The sequence below is a fragment of the Cervus canadensis genome, chromosome X (genome assembly GCF_019320065.1).
Source record: "Cervus canadensis isolate Bull #8, Minnesota chromosome X, ASM1932006v1, whole genome shotgun sequence".
Classification (NCBI taxonomy): Eukaryota; Metazoa; Chordata; class Mammalia; order Artiodactyla; family Cervidae; genus Cervus; species Cervus canadensis.
Window position 1 is genome coordinate 47900619 of NC_057419.1, and position 27276 is coordinate 47927894.

Here is a 27276-nt window from a genome sequence, read left to right on the forward strand (position 1 = left end):
GTAAAATTAGATAGCCAGTAGAAATTTGTTGTATGTTGCAGGAAGCTCAAACCAGTGATCTGTGACAGCCTAGAGGGGTGGGATGGGGTGGGAGGGAGGTTCAAGAGAGAGGGGACATATGCATACCTATGGCTGATTCATGTTGCTCTATGGCAGAAACCAACACACTATTGTAAAGCAACTATCCTCCAATTAAAAATAAATGCATTTTAAAAAAGAAAAAAAAAATTGACACCACCTCTGCCCACAAAGGAAACTAACAAAATCCCTATTAAATAAGGCCATATGTGAGACACACTAAGTAAATAACTAGTTTGAACTGTTCACCTCCTAACACAAGAGAGAACAAGGTTAAAAGAAAGAAACTGCTTCATAATTCCATGTTTGGAAATATGTTCCAAGGAAATAATCCCCAAAAGAAGTTAGATCGCAAACATTCAAAGCATTGCTGATAGCAATTATTGCACAACTCCCAGTGCTGCAAACTAAGGCAAAGCAACAGACATAATACTTCATCAGACACACAGATGACGGTTGAAAGAAACCTGAGTTTCTAGTCCAATGCCTGGTCTCCAAACCACTGAGGAGACCTGAAGGTACAAAAGAGGGCTTACTGGCCAGTTCCAGAACTTTTTTTTTAAAGTAGTACCACCAGTACCATCCAGGTAGTGGTGCTAAGCTGCAAGATTCAGAAAAACAAAGAAACAAGCACAGTCAGATGGATAAATGACCTGGTTAGCCATGACATATTTTTGTACTGCATACAAATTATTACTTGTATGCAAATACTATATAATATACTGTATATAAACATGAACAATTAGATCTATAAAAACAAAGTATGATTTGTTAGTCAAAAAAAATCTTTCAGATTACAGAGTTAGGGAAAAAATGAGATGCCTTTTTATAGGGAAATGAAATATGGCCCCAGAATCGATATAAGAATCAGCAAGAAACATGAGAATATAGACTTGCTCATTATTAACCAGGGGAACACAAATTAAAAGCACAGTGATGCTATTAAACATCCAGCAGATTGGAAAAATGTTGAAGAGTTTAACAAGATCAAGTGCTGGAGAAGATGCAAAATAATTAGAAGTCCCACCAACCTACAACCACTTTTAAAAAGAGTTTATTTTGTTTGGTTTGGTGTGTTTATTTTTTTTTCACACTACACATTGAATGAAAACCAAAAGGGAAGTTTCAGGAAATGGCAGGCAGGCTCACCCTAATTTTATTTGCTCATTCCAATCACAATTATATTTAACACCAGAGTGCTTTATATCATGTTGCTTGTTGTTGTTTAGTTGCTAAGTGGTGTCTGACTCTTTTGCGACCCCATGGACGGTAGGCTCCAGGCTCCTCTGTCCATGGGATTACCATCTCTTAATTTCCCAGGTGTAAATTAACCAAGACAGTCCTTTTCCATTTCTACTCCATAGTTTATATACCTCTCTTAAAAATAAAGTTAAAAATCAGGTTTGTGTTTTTCCATGCTAAAAGAATAATTAGGAATACAAATCTGGTACTGCTGGGGGGCAGTGTCAGTCACTCAAAAGAATAAATTTGCTAAATTACCTACTTCAGCACAGGTAACTGGACTGATCAGATTAACAATGGTCAGCAAACAGCAAATAACACACTGAATTTTGCATCACCCAAATGCAAAATTCTGGGTCCTCCTTTTTCTTTGGGACTCAGTTCAAACGTCACCTGCTTAGGGAGGCTTTCTGCAATCACTGTATCAAGTAAGCCCCCATGCCACTGTCCCATGAATTCTGCCCTTCAGAGAACATATCACTGAAAATGTCATCTCTGCTTTCTTTTTATTGTCCATTTTCCTCCCTTCCTAACAGAGTATCTTGTTCATTCTGTTAAATCCCAGAAACTGACATAGAACAGGCACCCAATATTCCTAGAAAATTTCTTGAGCAAATGCAATGAATAAATAGGGAAGGCTGGCAGGTAAGCAGGTAAATGATTATCATATGAGTACTGTCAGCAAACACACACAGACAGACAGATAAATCTCACTTAGGCAGGTAACATGAAAGAACTACCAGTTTTCAGCAGATTGTTTTGTTTCAGAACAATTGCCTCAACGGAAGAGACGGGATGTAACGAGGAGATAGGGAAAACAGGAAAATGCTGTAGAGGTGACAGAAGAGAAAAGACAGCGGTAGTAAGATGGAGAAAAGGAAAGTGACACGTGAGCTATTGGAGAATCGGAGCATAGTGATCCACAGGATAAGAGTGAAGGTGAGGCCAAGCAAAAATCCAGCATTTATAACTTAGCCAACTGGAAATAACAAATACATATATAAGCAAAGAAGATTTGGGAGAGGTAGGAATGAAAGGGGGGAAAACAAGACTAACTCCATTCATTAATTACTGGAGGGGGTTGTTGGGAGGCTCATATACAAAAGACAACATAACTTGGAATAAGCTGCTCAACCTGGACTTAACCTGAATGCAGCTTTTTCTGTCTCTCTGATCAATGGCCCCATCTACAAACAGATTTTTTTTTAAGAGTCCTCCAGAATCTTCATTAAACTTTACAACTGTAGGGACCTGATGCAGAGGGAAGTGAGAGGGCCCCAGAGCAGGGTCAGAAAATGTTGCCATGGTTACACAGGAACACTAGACTGAAGACGGGTCCCTTGAAGCTGGGCCCCAAGTCAACAGGCCCCAGGCCCCAAGGTTCAAATCACTTCTTCTGCCACCTGATTGATCTGGGACGGTGATCTGGGATGGGAGAACAGTATCCCAGTTTGGATGATGGTAGTAGAGCACATGCGCGTTAACTAATAGAGTTCAAGGGCTAATTTCTGTTAATTATCTTTGTAATGTATGACAGGTTATTATCACTGGTGTCTGTGTATGGTGGATCTTACAAGCAGAAAAGGAGGCCCATCTACTGGATGTGGTTTAAGCAGCCTGGAAGGGACTTCCTTTTAAAAACTAGATCTTCTCCAGTGCACTCCAATGTCTTAAATTCTTTTCATAGGAGCGAAGATAGCTAATTACCCTCATATAGACAAGAATTCCTTTTGCCACCAATAAGGAGTAAAAATGACCGGTCAGATTGCTGCCTGAAAGCAAGTTCAAGGGAGGAAGCAAGATCACTGTAGCTAACAAACTTTTACTTGGTAGGTGCCTGTGAGCTTTATCTGTGTGTCTATTTGTGGATTAGATAACTGTATTTAAGCTGGTGTCAGTGCCACAGGAAAATGCCTGATATTGCCCACTACTTTCAGCTTTGTTTCCTTAAAGCAAAGAGAAACTGCATCTCCATCAGTTTTTAACGCCTTGGCTTCCATCTTGTTCAAAGTGGTTGGGAACATAAAAGACAAGTTCACACCCTTGCCATTCTTACCAGCAGCAGGAGAAATTATATCCCTGCAGTTTGGCCCAGTAATTTGGAGCCTTTCAGGCATTATGATTTTTTTTTAAATGAGAGTGGACTCTCAGGATTTCTTATGTCTTGACCACACAAGTCACCAACTATAAAGGGGAAAGACATTTACAGGTTCAAACCTTTGGAAGTGAATGGGCAGTTGCCCAGCTGTCTAGGGAGGAACCCTGAGCCTGATATTAGGATCCCTTAGACAGTCTTGAGCATCCACTATCTGTAAAACAGTATAAGTCTCACTTGGGAAACTGAAGTTTTGAGGTGGTAGAACAGGAAAAAATGTGACAAGATGGCCCTGGCTTCCATTTTCTACAAAGGAATCATGTGGGATAACTACTCCCACTGAAGTTGTAAACGTTGACCTTTCTGGAAAACCTAGACTCCTCCTTTGTGTATGAAGCCTTGACCAGCCTGTGGGAGCCAAGGCTGAAACCAATGAGGCGTTTACTTCACAGTAGTGTGGATTCTCAAAAAATACCCTCTAACCCATCTACCAAGGTCGACCTCGGAGAACTGTGCCCCTGGACATTGAGCATCAGGCCAGGGCAGGTGGAGAGGTACAAACCAAAGCCTCATGTGAACATGACCTTGGGCTAAACTCTGAATCTCAGCTGCCTCTTCTCAAAATGAGGCATGGCAATTACTACCTCAACAGGCTGTTAAGAGGATTAAATAAGATAATTCACGTGAAGTGTTTATCCTTATCCTTTAAGAAATGCTCAATAATCATGTAGCAACTATTAATAGTACCAACAATAATAACAACATCACCACAACCTGAATACACTTAAGTGCATACAGTTGGTAGTCCCGTGTTGCTACCAGGACCACTTTGTAAATCTTGCTTTGCTCCATCTGGACCACTCAGCACTCTTCCCTCTTCCAGCAGTAAAAATTCACTTTTAGAAAAACCATTTAAATCAAGAATTAAAATATCTTTTCCATCTTAAACCACTACATAACATACTTATCAGCTACAGGGCTGGTAATCCAATCTGCCTTGGATTATTGCTTGTTTGTTTTGCTAAGTATGAAAAACACACCAAAATATAGTAAAAGCTAAGTTGTTCCATGATCCATATGCCACACTAGAAACCCTTTCAAGTCACATGGTAAGAAGATAACTATATATACTACTGTTCACCAAAACACCATTTCTTACAAGTAAACAGGAAATAAGTGTCCACAGGCAGGAAAATGGATAAATAATGATATATCCATACAAAGAATGGACTAGATAACGGGTCAGCAAACTTTTTCTGCAAAGGGCCAGATAGTAAATATTTTAGACTTTCCAGGCAGTACAGCCTCTGTCACAAACTCTGCTGCTTGGTGTGAAAACAGTTGTAAATAATACATGAAGTTTATTTACAAAAAGAGGTTTGGCCCAGAGGCCACAGTTTGTTAATCCCTGAACTTGAGCCACATCCATCAAAACGGACACACGTCGAGCAATGTAGAGCCAAATATGCAAGTTTCAAGACAATATGCATGGCATGATTCATTAACACAAAGTTTAAATATCTGAAGGCACTACTTCCTAATATTTGTGTGTATGTGCATATTAGTAAATGTATAAAAACAGGCTCAACTGATAAACTCTTGAGTTCATGACATAGAGATGTAGGAGAATCAACTGCAATTTTTTTTTATATTTCTTTAAAATCCACATATCCAACTCCAAAGCAAATAAGGCATAATGCCAAGACCTGATAAAGCTGGGTGGGAGACACAGCTAATTATCACATTATTCTCTGTCTTAGGATTATACTTGAAATACATATCAAAAGTTTATTTTTTAATGTTTAGTAAGAACAGGCATTTCCCTTTATTTTGAGGAGACAAGGCTTAAGAATCAAGTTAAATGTGTTTTTGCTCTGCATTAATCTAATCCAATCACTAAAACAGAGGAGTAAAGAACTGCTACATTATAAAGGAGACCAGGTGTAAAAACAAGCACTCTGAGAAAGAAAACTATGTACTATAAAACACCTAGAAAAAAGTTGTTTTTAAAACAGTATTCACTGTTTTCTTAATTACAAAAGAATTCATGCTATGTGTAAGAGGAGAAGAAAAACTCTGAGGAAAAATAAAACAAAGAAAAATGTCACCCATGAATTACCCTATCACCCAACCATAACTATTAACATTCTGATGGGAGTAGCTGTCTAGAATTTGTTATGTGCATTTTTTTTACTTACAAAAATGGTATACCGTATATACATTCTGTTTTGTAGACAGTTTATTTGAACAGCTTTTTTATTAGAATATTCATGGATGCACCTCTCTTTTCCTGGATTTTTATCTCAAAATAGTACACATGCTATATACACAGACTTCAGTCCTGACAGCTTAAAAGACTTTGATCAGACTTGTCAGCCAAGTGGAGAAGTGCATTTCACCTCCATTTGTCATCTAGACCAAATGGAAGCTTCCTCAAAGCCCTCACTGAGTCACCACTCAGAACTGCTTATTCTAAGCTGTTTATAAAAAATGTCAGGTTAGCTACCACTGCTGTAGACCAGGACTATCTAACAAAAAATACAACCTACAAAACTATTGCTTGTTGATCGTGAAAACATCTCTGAAGGATAAAAACTAAAACAACTGCCAACCTTACTTTGCAAACAAGAGCAGCTGCTGTTAGGAGATTAATAAGTAACTTGCTCGAATAACTTGCTCCTACCCTATAGCAGAACCTTCATCCCTTGAACAAGATTTACTGGAAACTCAGGGTTCCATTAAGCCAGAGTTAATGGCTGCTGGCTGAATGCTGTGCTACATCTACTACACTTCTTATCAGCAAGTAATTTAACATCAACTGCACTGGAGCCTCCTGGGAAGCTGGAAAGAATATTGTTTATAATCTCATGCCTCTTACATGAACAAATTGAGCTTTTCTCAACTTTGCATCTTGACAAAAACCTCCTCTTTTCATCCCAAACCTGCCTTTCTAACAACTCCAAACATCCACCTAATCACCCTTCCTGCTTGGCCATGGAACATTACTGTTAGGAAAAAGAAAAAGGAGGCGGGGAATAAAGAGGAAAAGAATCATACCCACTTGGCCATGCCTCACCAGAACCTAGAAAAGGCACTCTTCCAGGCTGTAAAGGAAAAGTATGAGATGCAGCAGATATGCCCAGGAATCTATGTAGTCTAGTGGCCAGGAGTTCACTGATCCCACTCACCCCTCCATCACTCCCACTGACGTACTTTAAACTTTTTCCCTGTGACTTCTCCCTGTTTCTTTCTCTTGTCCCTACACCAGCTGTCTCTCTTGTATCTCAAGTTCAAATGCCTAAAAAAGAACTGCTCCATTTGGATCTTACCAGTCTAATCATCTCAAGTTCCACTGACCAGCCAACAAGCAAATAGCCAAGTTCAGATCCTTTTCCTCGATCAATTAACTGCAACCGTGGTGGATGGTGGGAAGGATCAGAAGTACAGAGACAGCCAAATCTAAAGAACTGTCTGGGCCACTTTTGCCAGCAGAAGACTAAAGTGAGCAAGCTTCTGAGAGCTGGCTGGTCTTTTAAAGCTACTGGTATCTCATGCTGAACATATAATAGTCTCAAACCAACTTCTTCTAAGGTCTACATTTCCATGAAGGCATTACCAATAACCAGTTCGTCAAGCACGATAACTGGGGTTCTCATTCATTCAATTCATTCACAGATATCCTTGCCACAATATAAAGTGGCTTTTCACTGTCCTCTATTCTCCATTCCCATTTCACCCTGTATTAGACCTTTGGTCTTTCTTAGTTAACCTGGTTTCACTGTTTATTGCCTTTCTTATTCCAACCCAATCTGTTTATTTTTTCCTAGATTAGATCTATAAACAACTTTCAAAGTTACCACTCCCTGCTCAAAGCTATGTCTAGTCATCTCATCCCCGTTCCCTCCCCTGCTGGCAGCCAAAATAGGTCCAAACGCTAACCCGTGCAGACGACCCACAATAAGGCTTATGCCTACTTCCCAGACTCATCACATGCTTTGTCCCTTATTACAGCTAAACTCACTTCTGTCCCAACACACAAACCATTCTGTGGTCTCCATACCTCTCTGGATAACACTTCCTCCATCTGATAGCATTTATTACCCTCCTAGGGCACCACTTGCCAAAATCCTGTCATTCTCCAAGGTCAATTCTGTGCACATGACCTTTCCAAACTCCCCAGCAAAATGAGCTCTCTCCCTTGGTCTTATAGCACTTAATTGAAACTTCTATTACTTCTAGTCCAGTGCTGTCCAGTAGAGATGTGTCTAAATGTTCTAGTAGCTACATTCAAATTGAAAAGATGAAATTTAATAATATTGAACACAATGTCAAAAATACTACCATGTCAACATGTAATCAATATAAAAAGTGAGATACTTTATATGTTTCCATATTACAGCTTCAAAATCTGATATGTATTTTACACTTAGAGCATATCTCCATTGTGAACTAGCCATATTGGAAGTGCTCAAGTGGCTGTCTTTTTGGATAAGGCATGACCAGCTCTTTCAAGCTAAAGATGGTGTTGCTTCCTTCATTCCCACTCCATAAGCCCATGTTAAGACTTTAAACTTTAATTTTTTTTTAGTCCCAAGCTTCTAATTTATCACTCCTCCTCTTCCCCCTTTGGTAACCATAAATTTGTTTTCTAGGTCTGTGAGTCTGTTTCTGTTTTGTAAATAAGTTGGTTTGTATCATTTTTTTTAGATTCCACATATGTGGTATCATATGATATTTGTCTTTAACTTCACTTGGTATGATAATCTCTAGGTTCATCTGTGTTGCTGCAAATGGCATTATTTCATTCTTTTTATGGCTGAGTAATATCACATTGTGTGTGTATATATATATGTGTGTGTATATCAATATACACACACCACATCTTTACCTATTCATCTGTTGATAGATATTTAGGTTGCTTCCATATCCTTGCTACTGTAAGCAGTGCGGTTATGAATGCTGGGGCACATGGACCTTTTCAAATTAAAGTTTTCATCTTTTCTGGGTATATGCCCAGGAGTGTGACTGTTGGATCATATGGTAGCTCTATTTGTAGTCTTTTAAGGAACCCCCATGCTGTTCTCCATAGTGGCTGCACCAATTCACATTCCCATCAACAGTGCAGGAGGGCTCCCTTTTCTCTACACCCTCTCCAGTATTTGTCATTTGTAGAGTTTCTGATGATGGCCATTCTGACTGGTGTGAGATGCTACCTCAATGTAGTTTTGATTTGCATTTCTCTAATAATTAGCAATGTTGAGCATCTTTTCATGTGCCTGTTGGCCATCTGGATTCTAAACTTTAGTTTTTCAAGCTATTATACCTTCCTTATATTGGTATCCTCTAGAGCAGAAGTCAGCAAACTAAGGCCTAAGAGTCAAACCTAGCTGGCTACCTCTTATTGTAAATAAAAGTTTTATTTTAATATCTTTGCTTATTCATTTACATTTGTCTGTGCTGCTTTCACAGGACAATGGCAGAGCTGAGGAGATGCAACAGAGATCGCATGGCCCACAAAGCCTAAAATATTCACTATCTGGCCCTTTACAGAAACAGTTTGCTGATTCCTTCCACAGAGCAGTAATTCACAAGTGTGGTCAGTAGGCCAGAGCTGGTCAGCAAGCCATTATAAGTCTCAAATGAGAAGGAGGTTCCATCAGAATGTAGATTTTTTTTTCTATAAGAAGATCTTCTTAATGAAGAAAGCAGTATATTAGCTAATAGTCTGGCACTCAGTCTGCATCTCACCATAATTGTTTAATTGATTTGATTGTACTTATGCCATATAATTTAAAAAACTGTATAGGCAAATACAGTGATTTTTTTGGTAAATAATACATTTATTTATTTATGGCTGCACTGGGTCTTCATTGCTGTGCCTGGGCTTTTCTCTAGTTGCAGTGAACAGGGGATAACCCTCTAGTTGTGGTGCACAGGCTCTAGGGTACAGAGACATCAGTAGTTGCGGCTCATGGGTTCCAGAGCACTGGCAAGGTAGTTGTGGCACATTAGCTTAGTTTCTCCATGGCATGTGGGATCTTCCTAGACTAGGGATCGAACCTGTGTCGCCTGCACTGGCAGGCAGATTCTTAGTCACTGGACTACCAGGGAAGTCCAATTTTTTAACTTCATTGCTTCTGAGGCTCTAACTTGGATAAAGAAGTTTCTCTGATTCCTGTATTTATATATGATCTCTATACTTTCTTACAGAATTTTGTTTTGTGTTCATATCTAAGCATTTAAGCCAACTAGACTTTTTAATAAAATTCAAGTAAGGGCTCCAATTTTATTTTTTCCAAATATACAGTAGTATTAGAATCATTTAAACCTACCTTCTCTAAAATGAATGTCCCTTTTCATATATTAAATTATATACACTAAAAATAAATAAATTATATACACTAGAATTTATTACTGGATTCTCTATTATTCCACTGACCCACTTGTCTCTTTATAAGTCAACATCATACTGAATTAACCAGGGACTTTATAGTTTTATTAATGGCAACCCACTCCAGTATTCTTGCCTGGAAGATCCCATGGACGGAGGAGCCTGGGAGGCTGCAGTCCATGGGGTCGCAAAGAGTCGGACACGACTGAGCGACTTCACTTATAGTTTTATTAACTATGCATTGCTATGTAACAATATCACAATAAACGTAGAGACTTAAAACAGCACACAGTTACTATCTCAGAGTTTTGGTGGGGTCAGGAGTCTGGGCACAACTTTACTCTGTCTTCTGTTTCAAGATCTCATTAAGCTTCAATCAAGCTGTTGGATGGTTGCAGTCTCATTTGAAGCCAAAATGGGGAAGGATGTGCTTCCAAGATCACTTGACTGATGGATTCATTTTGTTGCTTGTGCACTGTCAAACTGAGGGCCTCAGTTTCTTTCTGTCAGCAGAAGACTGCCTTCAGTTCTTGCCACGTGGTCTTCTCCATAGGGTAGATCACAACAAAAGAAACTTGTTTCTTCCAAGCCAGCCAGGGACAAAGTCTCTCAGGAAGACATTACAATCTTATCTAATATAACCATGTACATGTATTCACACACATTGAAACACCTTTGTTTAAAAAAAAAAAAAAAGAACCACCTTTGTTGTATTCTCTTAGTTAGAAACTAGTCACAGGTCCTGCCCAAACCCAAATGAAGGAGATTACACAAGAACATAAATACCAGAAACGAGGATGATGACAGTGGCCATCTTATATACAATAGTATATTCTGATAACACTGGTAAGGCATAGACTTCCTTCCCCCTGTCCCATATGTCTCTTGCCTTCTCCAGCATTTATTCTTCTACATAAACATTGCTTTTATCAAGTGCCACTCCCTCCCCCCAAAAAATTCCATTGGGACTCTATTTGGAATTACATTAAACACATTTTAAACTGATAATTTTATAGTACTAAATCTCCCCACTGAAGAACACAATGTTCTTTAATCTGTTCAGATCTTATAATCTTCAATAAGATTTTAGTTTTCTTCATATAAGAGCCTTACTTTTTTTTTAAACTATTCTGAAGTAGTCATGATTTCTATTGCTACTGAGACTGAAATTTTTTCTCCCTTTTCTTTTCTAAGGCTTATGCAAAATAATGAAAAGCAATTAATTTTTGTATTTTTATCTTGCATCTAACCACTTTACCAAATTCTCATATTAGTTTATCTTTAGACTCTATTAGGTTTCTTCTGATACAATAATTGCATCTGTGAAGAGATAAACTCATCTCACTGAGAAATAAGCATTGGTAATCTGAAGCAAGAATAAAAGTCTCTATACTCCTGGGGGGGAGAAGATTGATTATTCAGTAGGCATGGTAACTACCAGCACCCACTTCTAAACTGATTCGATCAGTGGCAATTCAGCTTAGTCTAATCATCAGTGACAACTCACCTTGTTTCAGGGAACATACCTCTAGAAACTAATTACAGCGACAGCCTCACACAACTCAAGGTCAACCAATCAACAGTACAGCAGTGACTATGCTTCCCAGAGGCAATCAACAACAGTCTCACCCAAATAGCCATGATTCTAAGGCCAAGGGCAACCACTCCTTCTTCTGTAACCAAAGCAACCATCAAACACCACCACGCTTCCCCAAAAGATCAGCAATCTGTTTCACTCATAAACTCTGCTTGACTAGTACTAATCTCTTACTTTGTTAAGTAATAAATTCAGGGTTTTGTTTTACACTTTGCTGCTGCTGCTGCTAAGTCACTACAGTTGTGTCCAAGTCTGTGCGACCCCATAGACGGCAGCCCACCAGGCTCCACCGTCCCTGGGATTCTCCAGGCAAGAACACTGGAGTGGGTTGCCATTTCCTTCTCCAATGCATGAAAGTGAAAAGTGAAAGTGAAGTCGCTCAGTCATGTCCGACTCTTCGAGACCCCATGGACTGCAGCCTACCAGGCTCCTCCGTCCATGGGATTTTCCAGGCAAGAGTACTGGAGTGGGTTGTCATTGCCTTCTCCTTACATAATGAATAATAGTCTAATCTTGATAGAGGGAAAACTAAGACTTCCTAACTTCTAAGTGCAACTATAAACAAATACATTCCCCCTAAGGAATGGAAACTACTCCAAACTCCAAGCATCCAATTGCAGACACATGGAAGACACCAATTCAGTGGGTGAGAAAAATACTAGATTGGCTGCATCTTGCTTATGGAACCTTCTCCTCAAACCAGCCTCATGGTACTACAGATCACAGGAAAGCATATGTTAAGAATTTATTTATAACAAACTATCACAGGCCAGAGTCATATCCCAGAAATCAGAATCACCTTAGGAATGGTTTAAAAAAAATACATACCCAGGTCCCTCTCCAGATCAATTAAAACAGAAACCTTATGAGATAGGACCAAACAACTGTTTTCAAAGCCCTTTAGTGATTCTGATGAGCACTCCTCTAGTTAGGAAGGATTAGCAAGGTCTCCTAAGAGTGACAAGGCCATTTTGGTCTACTAAGAGATACTGGACACCTAGCCTCAGACTTTTGAGCAAAGCAGACCAAATCAACAGGCCCATGCTAGATACTCAATAGGGTTTCCCTGGTGGTTCAGTGGTAAAGAATCTGCTTGCCAAGCAGGAGATGGTTCCATTCCTGAGTCGGGAAGATCCCCTGGAGAAAGAAATGGCAACTCACTCCAGTATTCTTGCCTGGGAAATCCCATGGGCAGAAGGAGCCTGGCAGGCTACAGTCCATGAGGCTGCAAAAGAGTTGGACACGACTTAGCAACTAAACAATAACAAGCTACTCAATAGCTAGATATTCCCTAGCTATCTCCAGATCCAAGATGAACCAGGCCTGCTATTACACAGTTCTCCCTGAATCAGTGGCTCTCAATCCTATTTGCACAGCTGAATCACCTGGAAGATTATTTTAAAACTATGAAAGCTGGCACCCTCCTCCAGGCCAAATGAATCAGAACCTCTTACCGTGAAGTCTAAGCATATAGTATTTTAGGGCTCCTTAGGCAACCCTGATGGGCAAATAGGATTGACCACCATAAATGTAGTTTGCTCACCTGACCCAGCCCATCTTTTATTTCAGTACAAGGCAACTGCAATTTCCCCTACAACAAATGATGATGAAAAAGCCTATCACAGCTTACAAAAAGCATAAAGAAAATCTTCCACAGTAGAACTGGGATCCTTAATTCTATCACCAAACTCTTTCACAGGCTTACAAGTTCAAGTGATCAAATAACCAAAGGGAAATCAAGACAAAGAAAAGCTCTTTCCTATCTTCCCCTCTTTATGTCATTTTCTTGATGAATATTGAGACTCTACATCAAAAGGTACAAAAATGTTCAGCCAAGAATGAAAAGCATTCTGTCAAGGCAAGTAGGATAACAGCCAAAAAAGGAAATTTAAGAGCAGTAATCCAATGATCTGCCTGTCATGTGGAGATAAGCCAAATTGGAAGCTGCTGTAACGGGTTCAAAGGAGAAAAAGACATAAGAATATATTTTTTACAGTGCACTTCAAATTGCTTTAGTGGTGCATTAGTCACCTATGTCAAAGGTTTAACATGTTTAAACAGAGAAACACAGTCACAGATGACTTTCCATTCAAAGCACCTTTTTAAGTGCTTCCTTAAAACAGTACATAATGCTGAACAGTCAATGAATCATCAGGAATGGAGTCCACGGTAGGGTCAAATCAAGAACTCCAGCTGTAATTAAAATTAAGCAGAGTGTTTCAATCTATCTGGATAAAAAGTCAGCTTTTTCTAAGCAACTACGTAGTGGAAAAAACTTAATGTTCCACAAATGCTACAAAAGGTAGTGCAAGTGGCCTAACTGTACGTTCATATAAGAAGTAAAGTGAATTAAATAAGAAAAAAAAACTCTTCAGATTATAATGCACAAGTTGTATAATAAACACGGAGGGTTATCATTGTGGTAACAGAAAAATAGAAGAGCCCTGACCCATGTAACATCAAGTTCCCCACCATACTTTGAAACTCTGCTGCTTCCACATTAAATTAATCCAGCAAGGTCTGAATTAGATCAGAAGACACATGGGGCTCCACTTGATGGGAAGAAATTCGATGAGCAGAAAAAAACAGCAGCAACCTTCAGAACTTCGTTCCCATTTATCCAACTCCATTCCCTGATGACCAGATAACCTTGAAGAGGATGTGGTTTAGTAAGCCTGTTCCAACCTAGAACACCCCCCTTAACACAAAAGCTCTTAAGTTGAAAAGTAGGTACCAATATCTATTAGAAGATCCCAACTGTTGCCATCTCAGCAGATGCTCTATTCAATCACTCACAATCAACTCCGTATTTAATTAGTTACATGCAAGGTAGAGATACAGATATAAAGGACTTCCAGTTAAAGATGATGGATTGAACACATTCATTTACCTTGGCTAGCTACCAAAAGTCCACTGAAATGACTGGATTTTTTTTTAAACCCTCAATAACAAAGAGAATGGAAGAGGAGACAACCACAATGACATTTTGGAAGCTGAGAAAAAGCCAAATCTTATGGCAGCTGTGAGCAAATCCAAGAATAAAATATTTGCACACAAGCACCCCCAGAAGGCAACTCCATGCACTCTTGGGACCAGGCACAAAAGGGAGCTAAAACAAGGAGAATCTGGGAAAAGCTTTTGGAAAAGCAATTAGATCCCCTCCAACTTCCAGTCTCTGCCTTCTCCCCAATTCTATCATGGGTTCAGAGATTTACTATCTAGGGAGAAGGAACTAGAGAACATAAGCACAGTGGACACTGGATTCTACACTTGAGACAGGAGCTTAAGCAAAGGTGTATTTATATTGCACATGGAGACATCTATAAACCTAACCTTGTTTATCCGGAGAGAAGATCGGAAGATTCTTCTATAGGAAATCTGATTAGACCAAAGGAAAAGACTCAGTTCCAAAACTCAACGGCCCAGCTAAATCACCCAACTTACAAACTCTCATTTCATGCTAAGAGGCTCCAGTCAGCATTTCTAGAGCTCCACTCTTAAACATATATAGAACAGAGAGCAAATGGTTACCAGAAATTTGAGGTCAGTCTGTAGTATGCCAGATAACACAGAAGCTGGGAGGAAACTGCAGAAAGAAGCAAACTTTTTTTAAAAAAACCATCATTAATATTGTCAGAAGGATCTTAAAATATTACATTTATGAAACAAGAGTGGGATACTAGAAAAAGAAATGCTCAGACCTCAACAGGGAGCTCCTAAAAATCAACATATAAAACACATGAAAAATGCAATAGCAGGCAAGGTAAACTGGGAGAGATCTTCCAGAAGGCAGAACAAAAAGACAAAGAATTAGAAAACAGAAGGGAGGAAAATTAGAGGATCTAAGAGGTCCAACACTAAAACAGACACAACAGAGAAAATGAAAGGAAATTTAAAATAAAGCAAAACAAAACAAGAAAACTTCCCCAAATGGAAGGACCTGAGTTTGCACATTGAAAGGGTACAGAGGAAAGATAGAAATAAACATATGGCAAGAGGTAGTATTGTGAAAGTTCAGAGCACTAGGAACTAGAAAGATTCCAGATACTTTCAAAGAAAAGCAGAATTTAAGAAGAAGAATATTAAAAAAAAACTCATTTGGATTTCTCAACAGCAACAAGAGCAAGAGGCCTGGGGGAGAAGAGAAAGTGACAGAAAAATTCTGAGGGTAAATTGATGTATGAACTAGAATTCTATACTCAGCCAAACTATCAAATTATGTGCAAGAGCATAATAAAATGTTCATACCTGCAAAGCCTCAACAAATTAACCTCTCATGAACTCTTTTCCATAAAGTTACTAGAAGGTTTGCTCCACCAAAATGGTTGAACAAAAAAGAGGAAGACAGGACATCTAGGAAACTGAAGACTCAATGTAAAAGGAGACAAGATTCCCCAGGATAATGGTAAAGGGAGATTATAATGATGTTAGCTGTTTCAAAGGCCCAGCAAACACTAGCCTACTCTGGGAGAAACATCTCTAACAATATTAATGATTGTTTTTTAAGAATAGGAAACTGACAGGATACACGACGTGTTTCAATACACTAAGTGAAGATTTGCAGTTCTTCGGGGAGAATACGGGGATAATTTAGTGGTGAAAGAAGAAAATTAACAGGTAAAGGATAAAACAAGGCAACTTTTAACTGAAAAGGAAAAGCTGTGCAAGCAATCATAATAGACACTACAAGGTTTAGCTGTGAATCAGCTTACCTAATTAATATGATCACTGAAAAAAAAATATATGATCACTGACTACTGCTCTAACCAAGTTGATATGATACTGATAAAAGATATATTAGGGTCTACCCAATTTAGGAAAGATGTGAGGGAGGGAGAAAGGAGTAAGAGAACTAGATCATGATCTTCCATAGTAGGAAGACAATATATAACACCTAATACTGAAAAGTAATAGATTAACTGCTTTGTTTAGAAACGAAGGTAACACGGTAAAAGCAGCAGCTAGTAAACGTTGGTAAACATTCTATTGAAATACCTAGCATACAAGACATTCAATGAATGTTTGTTGAATTCCAAAGACACGCAAAAGGATAGTGTAGCCTTAAGTGTGTGCCCAAATTCAAACACTTTTGTAAAACGTTAGAGGCTGTTAAGACTTTCCCCCCTCTATTTAATCCAAGTACCTAAACTTTCTGGATGACAAAAGAAAAGAAATGTTCTGACCATTATTTCTTTTAATCTTCTCCCTAAAAAGATTAGAGATGCTTCCAAAATTAAAAAAAAAAAACACTGATATTTCACCATAAGAGAATTTGGTATCAGAATTGATCAAGCGAATTTCCTCTTTGGATCATCAAAGAAGAAACGAAATCCAATATACACTGGAATGAAGCTAGGATGTTTCTCTTTACCATATTATTTAGTGGATGTAACTATAGTGGATTTCAATCTTGGCTTAGAACTCAGATGAGTGTTTAAAATACATTAAAAAATTTTCTAAATCAAAATAATTTACCTTGTAAGCATCACATTTATAGTTTTCCTGTTTGTTGTTGAAAAAACTGTATTTCTCATGGAGTTTTTTTTTTTATTAGAGTAAGATATCTTTTTTATTCAAGCTTAACAAATTCCAATTAAAATTTTAGATAAGTACAGTGGCTGGCAAACTAGCTGATCATAAAAATATAATAACCGAACTATCATTAGAAGATCAAGTCTTGTAACGTTCTCTATTCCACCTTTTCACGCATCACTGTCAGGAACACGTTTAAACCACCACAGGTAGACAGAAAATATCGCTTTTAAAAACCCTCCCAATTGAGGTGAGTTGAAATAAATACATGAGCCCAAGAGTAGTTAATAAAATTTCATTTATTCATCCATTTGTTAAATACTTCCAGAGTAAACCTTCTATGTGTCAGGCACTGTTTGCTAGTCTTAAAGCTCAGGATAACTTACTACTAGGTGTATTTTTCCCTCCTCTGAAAATGAAACATACAATTCAAGGACCATAATGGAGCCACTTACCTAACATTCAGGTGATACTATTTAACTGGAGGATCATCCCATCTATTTCAATACTATTACATAAAGGACCACCTACCTTTATCTCCAAATAAAAAGGAGAATGTTTCTCTTCTTACTTGCGATTGTGTTGTGAGTGCTTGGGTATAGTGGTTCCAAACAATAGTAAATATAGGGAGTTCTGCATAAGATTCTCTTTTTCTACATATTAACTTATTACTATGTAAAGTCCACTAGTGCAGAGGTTGTGGGCCCTGTTGACATTTTGAGCCAGATAATTCTTTCTTGTGAAGGGTTGTCCTGTGCCTTATACTATGCTTAGCAGCACCTGTGGCCTCTACCAATGAGATACCAGTAGCACCCCACTCCCAGCTGTGACCAAAATATGTCTGCAGACATGGCCCAATACTGGTGGGGGGAGAGGCAAAACTGTTTGCTGCTGAGAACCACTGCTTTAGAGGAACATCTCAGAGAGGGAGAGTGACTATAGATAGAAGAGGAGGCCAGATAAAACAAGATCTTTCTTTTTTTTATTTATTTTAATTGAAGGCCAATTACTTTACAATATTGTGGTGGTTTTTGCCATACATTCACATGAATCAGCCATGGGTATACATGTGTTCCCCATCCTGAACCCCCCCTCCCCCCTCCCTCCCCACCCCATCCCTCTGGGTCATCCCAGTGCACCAGCCCTGAGCACCCTGTCTCATGCATCAAACATGGACTGGCGATCTGTTTCATATATGATAATATACATGTTTCAATGCTACTCTCTCAAATCATCCCACCCTTGCCTTCTCCCACAGAGTCCAAAAGTCTATTCTTTACATCTGTGTCTCTTTTACTGTCTCGCATATAGGCTCATCATTACCATCTTTCTAAAGTAAGTCAGAAAGAAAAATACCAATACAGTATATTAATGCATATATGAGATCTCTCATATCTGTAGGTACATCCATCTCTTGATGCTACTGGTCTACCACCGTTTTAAGCTCAAACGTCTTCTAGTCCTAAATCCGAGGTATGGGAAGAGAAGTAGTCGCGTTAAAATGATTCAAAGAAAACAGGAAGGAAAAAATTATGCCTAATCTTTTGTCCATCTTCCACTTAAAAGAACACCAAGATCATCCTTCTTGTAAATTACCTAACATAATCCCAGAAGTTTTGACAAATATTTGAGTACCTACTACATGCCAGAGAAAGATACATTTACCAACTGCATTTACTGAACAGGCAAATCACTCTTATAGACAGTATTTTCTTCATAAACTCTTCATTTGGTGAAAAATTCTTAAATATGATACTAAAAGCACAAGCAACAAAAAATAGGTAGATTGGACTTTATCAAAATAAAAAAACCCTTTGTACGTCAAGGGACACCACCAAGAAAAGTGAATAAACAATCCATAGAATCAGGGAGACCTGGCGTGCTGCAGTCCATGGGGTCACGAAGAATCGGACGTGACTGGGCAACTGAACAACAGGAGAAAATATTTGCAAATGATGTATCTGATAAGAGACTTGAATCAAGAATATATAAAGGACACATACAACATACAACACATACAACAATGTTTAAAAAATAACTGAAATAAAAATTGGGTAAAAGACATAAACAGACATTTCTTAAAGAAGATATACAAATGACCAACAAGTATATAAAAAGATGCTGGGTATCACTGCTCATCAAGGAAATTCAAATCAAAAACCACAATGAGATATCTACTAGCATGGCTAGAATTTTAAAAGTCAGATAATAACAAATGTTGGCAAGAACGTGGAGAAATACTTTAAATCACAGTACTCATACACTGCTGGAAGGAATGTAAAATGGTGCAGTCACTTTGGTAAACAGTCTGGCAGGTCTTCAAATGATTAATCAGAGTTACCATATGACCCAGCAAATCCACTCCTAGGTATATACCCAAGAGAAACAAAGACATACATTCACACAAAAACTTGCACATAAATGTTTATAGCACTGACTCATAATAGCCACAAGATAGAAATAACCCAAATGTCTATCAGTGGACAAGTGAATGAACAAAATGCGATAGTGTATAAGCATGCAGTGGAGTATTATTTGGCCATTAAAAGGAATAAACATGAATGAGAACATTATGCTAAGCAAAAGAAGCCATTCACAAAGACCACATGTGCTATATGATTTCATTTAGATGAAATGTCCAGAAAAGGGAAATCTATACAAAAAGTAGATTAGTGACTGCTTAGGGTGGTGAGGGTTATTGAGAGCAGAAAAGAGAATGATAGCTAAAAGGTATGGGGTTTCTTTTTCAGGTAATGAAAATGTTCTAAAATTGACTGGGGTGATGGTTACACGTATCTGTGAATACACTAAAAACCACTAATTTGTACACTTTAAAAGGGGTGAAGTATGTGAATGAGATCTCAATAAAGCTGTTTTTTTCATTGCCATTTAAGGTATAATGGAAAACACAGCATTTGTACCATGGTTTATTCACGAAAATGTCTCATTTAAAAATACCCTTGCATCTGGAGAGATCTCATTCGTTGGTTGTGAAGTATGAAGTGATTATTGAATGCTATTTAAACTATTAAACTCATCAGGTAAACATTTAAGAGACTACAGAAATCTTGAAAGTAGGAAAAAAATGAAAATGCAGGCATCAAGGAACTTCAGAGGGCATAAAATGTTGTGCTTAAGATGTATTAGGGTGCATTAAGGAATTGGATTCAGGAGGTTGGGGAGGGGAGGGAGTAAACACGAAGAGTTAAAAAGCTCCCATGAAAAGTCTTCCTCTAGAAGGCTCCCTTCTTTACCAGCAAGCAGAGATGCTGGAAGATTTTTCAGGAAGCTAAAAATAATTACCCATATGATTTACTCCAGGAACAAATAGGAAGTCAAGTAAATAGGAAGGGCCAAACACAAAGAGATATAATGAAACAAACAAACAAAAAAGCTTAACCAGTTCCCAGGAAAGCTTACTGGGAAGTTTCAGCAACCAGCATGCATTCTTGCTTTTTCCAAGAAGAACATAATATAGGATCTGGGCAGAGCTCACAATTCCACTACTGAAATTTCAGCCCAAGTAAAGTCCATTTCTGTGGTAGCCTGTGTGATATACCAGTTAATCTATCTTATCTCATTGCAGAGTTCTTGGTATGCCTGATCCCCAGAGTCCAGTTTCCCGACCTGAAAAATCGCCAATGACAAGGAATGTCCGCAGGGGGCGGGGGGCGCATTAGGAATTTTTTTAATCCTTAATAAATCTCAGTTCCTGCCTTGGTCATTACAGACAGCCTGTTTCACCATCAGGCCGAGTCTGAGTACCTCATAAAGCACTGTGCCCCACTTTCAAACCAAAATTAGGGCTAATTGGGGGGGGGGGGGGAAGGCAAAGAGAAAAACCACCAAAGACGGGGATTGGCTTTTTCTGCAAAGCCTCAGGTTTCAAAACGACTGCCTTGAAAGCTGAAGTGACCCAGATTATTGGGGGGTGGGGGGTGGGTAGTGACATTCACTGTCCTGTAGGGTGGCTGTGGCTTGGTTCAGGAAAGGAAAACTTGGGGAGAAGGGAGTCATCTACACGGATAGAGAAATAACGGGGAATGGTCTTTAGGTACCACCTACTTCAAATGAATCACTGCAGTGTCAGCCCTGCACTGATTCCACGAATTGCCAAACAGGATGAGGTAAGGCACAAGCCTGGAGTCCGCCCCCCCACTCCTCCAGCGCGCAGAGGCTTCTGCTGAGGGGCTGACGTCACCCTTCTGCATTGAGGTTCAAGGACCGATAGCAGCACCAGTTAGATGGGGAGTAGAGTTGGGGCGCTATTGCTGTCGCCAAGTGGTGGGGGTCCTTCCCTGGGGCTCTGCGGAATGGGTTCACGCAACGACAGAAAGATGAGTGTAAGGGTGCAGGCGAGTGGGCAAAAGGTCCTAAGACCTGGGTCTCCGAGAAAACGCAAAGATGCCCCTGGTTTATGTAAGACCCTCTTCCCTTCGTGCGTTTCGGCGCGGCGGCGGCGCCCACCCACTATCAGTGCGCTTGGGGTGGGGGGGGGGCCTTTGATCTCCCTTGCCCAGCCAAGCAGCTCACGGCTCCCGGCGCCTGCCTCTCGCAGCCCCGCGGGGTCGGGAATAACCGGGAATCTGGGATCAAACCCTGCGCTCTCGCGCCTGCTCCCAGCCGGCCACAGGTTAGCGCCAAGAGGCGCCGCGAACCGGCTGTAAAGGAGGATGGGGAGGGGGATCCAGAGAGGAAAACAGCCGAATAAAACCGCAACTTTCCCCAGAGGCTGACCCTAACCCGCGAGCTTAAAAGAACAAGTCAATACATTAAAATATTTTGGAAAGGTCCCTCGCAACCTACACCGGGCGGGGTGCAGGGTCCGAGCAGCCCCAAGGCTGCACCCTGCCATCCTGCAGCCCCAGCCCTGCGCCTGTCTCCGTAAGGAGGGCTCACAAGATTTGATTTTTGCTTTGGCTTTTTTCCTCCCCCTTCTCTTCCCGGAGCATCACTACACTGACCGATGGACGGCAGCACAGCCGCCGGTCCGGCGTGGCCACTCACCCAGAAGACGAAGGAGTAGATGATGAGGAGGGTTTTGAGACAGGTTATCACAGGTTTGGTCTCCATTCTCCTCGATGCCATACTACAGAGCTCCGGCGGCGGCGGCAGCGGCTGGAGGCGGGCGGGCGCGCGGGAGGGGGGAGGGGGAGGGGGCGGGGCGGGGCGGGGCGGGGCAGGGGCGCGTGCGGCTAGAGGCCCCGTGCGCGCGTGCACGCGAGACTGCGCGCGTGCTTGAGCGCGCACCCGGCAGAGCGCCCACTTAAGGAACCGAGCGGTGGAAACTGCGCATGCGGAGGAGGCCGTTCGCCCGCGCGAGTCCGCACAGGCTCAGCCAGCCAGCCGAGGAGTGGGGCAGGGCCTCCGAGAGTGAGTAGGAGAGTTTCTGCTTTGTACGCAGTAGGGCTTTCCATTGGCAGGATCGTCTGCACCTGGTTTATTGCCATCCCCGGAAAGCAATCGGATTCCTACTTTTGGACGGCCCACCAGGCCATCTGAGATGGAAGTGGCCCAGTAGTCGTGTCCTTGGAACAAGCTGGCCTTGTCTGTGCCAGTAACAGACTGTGACAGGTGGCCGGAGATACAGCTGGAGGGATGGTTAGGAACACGGGAGTTCAGACAGACACCCCCAATCCTTGCCACCACAGGCAGTCCATGCTTTCTTGACATTTTCAAATGATGAAGCTGAATGACACGGTTCTATATGAAAGTACCATTCATTCTTCACATAAAATGTATAACAGGAAAAAAAATGTTTAAAGTCCCTGAGACTCATATTCCCCACCCTAACAAGTACAGACCAGCTCACACTCAGGAAAGAACTGTTTTAAGGTCAAAAAATAAGGTTGGAAAACAATTCAGAAGTTCCTCAAAACGTTAAACACAGAGTTACCATATGACCCAGTGGTTCCGCTCCCAAGAGAAATGAAAACATGTCCACACAAAAGCTTGCCCATGAATGTTCACAGCACCCCAATGTCCATCACTTGTGAATAGATGAACATAATGTAGCACATCCATATAATGGAAAATTATTTGGTCACACACACACAAAAACAACGAAACACTGATATTTGCTGTAATATGTTTGAGCCTTGAAAATATGCTAAGTGAAAGAAGCCAGACACAAAAGACCACATACTGAATGTTCCATTTATAGGCAATGTCCAGAATAGACAGATTCATAGAGACAGAAATAGATTAGTAATTGCAGGGGGGCAACAGGAATGAGGAGGGACTGTTGATGAGTAGGGGGTTTCTTTGGGGAGTGACAAAAATGCTCTGGAATTAGATTGCATAATTTCGTGAATATACTAAAAACCACTGAATTGGACACTTTGAAAGGGTGAATTTTATAGCACATGAATTATATCCCAATAAAAAAGCAATGTACACCCCACCCAGATTTCCTGTGGCTGGTTTACAGAGGAACACACAGTACAGATTCTGTGGGAGATTTCGCTGGATTCCTAAGAGACTCTGCAGTCAAAACAGCGACACTATCACAGGCTAACTTAATTGTGGATGATGCTAAGGATGCCTTTTGTGAAAGAATGAAAAACAAAGTCAATAAAGCTCAAAGAAAGCCTGCCAAGGTCAGTTACAAGAGTAATTATTACCGCCAGTGGGTTCTACTTGGTCCCAGGTCAGTGAGGTCATTGTATAAACAGGACACAAACATGAGGAAGAGGAGAACTTGCTCAAGGTAATGACCAACCATGACAGAGAGGTAAGCGGGCATAGAGGGGAGTGGAGAGGAATATGGGTACAGGTGGAAAAAAAGATTAGGGACAGCTTGGCAATGTTTCTCTTATAAAGGAAGATCTTGCAGAGTGATTTTCTACTCTGGTTGCTTATTTGCATCACGTGGAGAACTTAATCACTAACAACAAAGCCTTGATTGCCTGTGCCCAATCCCAGGTAGCCTGAATCATTTGATTTGGAGTGAGGGTGTGGCAGTTTTCAAAGTTTTTCAGGTGGTCCTAACGGGAATCAAGAGCTCAAACCACAACATGCTCAAACCCACCCTCAGAAAGGCGCCTTCACCTCCACTTTCACAGTCCCTAGGCGGCACAAGAAAAGGATACTGAAGACTTCAAACCCAGTGAGTATTCTTATCCAAAAAGATCTTTCCCGTGCATAATTACTCTGTAAAGGGGTCAAAAATCTCAGTTTTCAACCCAACTGGGCCAAGGCTGAGAATCGTAGATAATTTCATGAGTTAATATATGATATTCACATATGGCGCCCATGAACTCAACTAAGTCACCATTTCACAGTTTGTCTGAAGCTTTCTGGGGTCAAGATTCTTGAAATCTTGGGCTATTCTAGCAAAAAATAATTTATTTAAATATAAAGATAAGAGTATTCAGTAATGTAATTAATGGGTAAATCACCATAGTTCATAACTAGAGCCTTGCTACTCAAAATATGGTCTGTGATATAATAGTGTGACAAACGTTCTAGTTTTCCCAGGACTGAAGGGTTTCCTTTAACTCTGGAGTTTTATTGGTAAAACCCAGACTAGTTGGCCACCATATCAGTGAACCAGCAGCACTGCTAGCAGCTGGGAGAGCTGATTGAAAATGCATAACCTCAGGCCTCACACCAAGCCCGTGTTTACAAGATCCCCAGGGGATTCAGAAGCCCAGAAATGTCTGTCAGTTTGTCATGGATTGAATTGTGTCCCCCAAAACGATATATTGAAGTCCTCACCCCCTTTACCTCAGAATTTGACTTTATTTGGAAATAGTGTTGTTGCAGATGTAATTATTTAAGAGGAGGTCATACTGGAGTAAGGTGGCCCTTAGTCCAATATGACTGGTGTCCTTAAAAGAAAATAAGACCCAGGAAGAGGGCCACGTGAAGACACAGACACACACAGGGGAAGGGCCATAAGACTGACTGAAATGTAGCTGCAAACCAAAAGTGCCAAGGATTGATCGTCACCACTAGAAGCTAGGAAGAGGCAAACAAGGATTCTACCTGGTCTCAGAGGAAGCCTGGCCCTCCTGACACTTTGATTTCAGACTTCTGGCCTTCAGAACTGGGAGAAAAGAAATTTTCTGCAATTATTTTAATTGTACTTTGTTACCACAGCCACAGGAAACTAATCCATGTGGAAAATCCACTGATCTCGTTTCTCAAAATATGACCACAGCTACCATATCACGTAGCAGTTCACTGCTAGGTATACACCCCCAAGAATTGAAAGCAGGGATTCTAACAAAAACATGTACATGAGTGTTCACAGCAGCACTAGTCACATTAATTAAAGGGTGGAGACAACCTAAACAAATGTCCATCAACTAAGGAATGGATAAACAAAATATGATAAATCCATGCAAGGGAATATTATTCAGTCATAAAAAGGAATGAAGTACTGACACATGCTACCATATGAATGAATCTTGGAAACTTTATACTGAGTGAAAGAAGCCACAGTAATACCACATATTGTACTCATTTTTGTGAACTGTCCAGAACAGGAAAATCCATAGAGACAGCAGATTTATGATCTCCCAGGGGCTGAGGCAGGAGGGAATGGGAAGTGACTGCTTAATAGTCCAGTGTTTCCTCCTGAGATGATGAAAAAATTCTGGAGCTAGAGAGCGATGATGACATTGTGAATATCCTTAATGCCACTGAGTTGTATACTTTTAAATGGTTAACATGGTAAATTTTATGGTATGTATATTTTGTCACACATGCAAATAACATATAACCACAGCAAGTCCAAAGGTCCTGTGGCCTGCTACATTAGAAGAACTGACAGAAGGTCAGCAAGGCTCAATAGCAGGGACAAAGATGGTGTACAGGAGGCTGGAGAGAGGTCAGCCCATCCAGGTCCTGTTAGATGATAATAAGAATTTTAATATTTTGCTTGAAAACAAGGGGAGCTTTTGATTTGTTATTTGTCTTAAATGGAGCAAGTACTTCAAGGAAAACCAGACTGCCACCAAAGCACCTACCTGGTCCCTGCTCCAACTGTCACCCCCAATGTGTTGGTCCCACAGCAACCAGAGTGATCTTGTTCAAACACAAAGTACATCATGTCACTCTCTCACTTAAAGCCCTCCAGTGGCTTCCCATCCATTGCCCAAAGAATCAAATTCCAACTCTACACCCTGACTTAGAAAGCATATGTGAGCTGACTCCAACTTCATCTCCCACGGCTCCCCCTTCACCCCTGTGCTTTAGCTCCTCTGCCTTCTTCTAGCCCTTCAATCAGACTTCATTTCACCTGAAAGCCTTCACAGTGGCTGGTCCTATCTTTAGAATGCATTGCCCCTTAAACTCTGAATAGCTGGTCCCTCCCTTCCTGTCATTTAGATCTCAGTATAGATGTCACCTCCTCCGAAAGGCCATTTCAGATGGAAATAGCCACCCAGTCAAAAATAGCCACCTAGTTGCTATATGTTCCAATTCTCTGCAACACACTTACCTAACATTTTCTTATTTGTGCACTTGTTTTGTTGTCTGCCTCTCCCACTAAGCTCCACCAAGCAGGTAATTTTGTCTGTCTTATTCACTGCCATATCCCCAATACCTAGATATAGTAGCAATTCAAAAAACATACTGAGTAGACAGGTATATAGTAGCCACTCAATAGACAATTGTTGACTGATAGAAGAAGGATGTGGTATGTGAAATAAACGTTGAAGTAAGAAGAGGATAGTGGTGGTCTTTGAGCAGTGGAAGACCCAGAGAAGGAAAGGATGCAGAAATGTTGGTCGGAGGAGGATCTTGCTCAGGCCAAGTTTGACTCTCTTGTTTAGGAAGTTGGGGAGTGACGTGATCTGACCCATGTTTTAGCAGTTACTTCCCAAAGAAATTTGGGAAGCAGTATGCAGGAGTGGAGGTTGCAGAAGAGAGAGACTAGAAACAGGAAGAGAGGGGCTTCCCAGGTGGCTCGATGGTAAAGAATCTGTCTGCCAATGCAGGAGGTAAGGGTTTGATCCCTGGTCCAGGAAGAATCTCTCACATGCCATGGAACAACTAGGCCCATGCGCCACAACTACTGAGCCCATGCTATTGAGCCCAGGAACCTCAACTATCGACCCCATGTGCCGCAGCTACTGAGTTCACACACCCTAGGGCCTGTGATCCTCAACACGAGAAGCCACTGCAATGAGAGGCTCACACACTACAACTAGAGGAGGCTAAGAATATACCATTTTGCCATTAGCAAAAAGAAAAGCCTGCACAGTGATGAAGACCCAGCACAGCCTAGATAAATAAAGAAAATAATGTACAAAACAGAAACAAGAAAAGAGTTAGGAGGTAACTGCAATAACCTGATTGGGAGTTGATCAGGGCTGGGCCTTGGGAAGTGGC

The 27276-nt window shown here is 40.6% G+C and overlaps 1 protein-coding gene across 1 annotated transcript in view; it reads right to left on the reverse strand.

Annotated features, from left to right (window-relative positions):
- The window catches only part of TSPAN7 (tetraspanin 7), a 127522-nt gene extending 105437 nt beyond the window's left edge, over positions 1 to 22085 (reverse strand). The window contains exon 1 of the mRNA XM_043458139.1: positions 21943 to 22085. Coding sequence (XP_043314074.1) covers positions 21943 to 22023 — 81 coding nt within the window. The 5' untranslated portion in view covers positions 22024 to 22085. The remainder of the gene's footprint in view (positions 1 to 21942) is intronic.
- Between the last annotated feature and the right edge of the window lie 5191 nt (positions 22086 to 27276).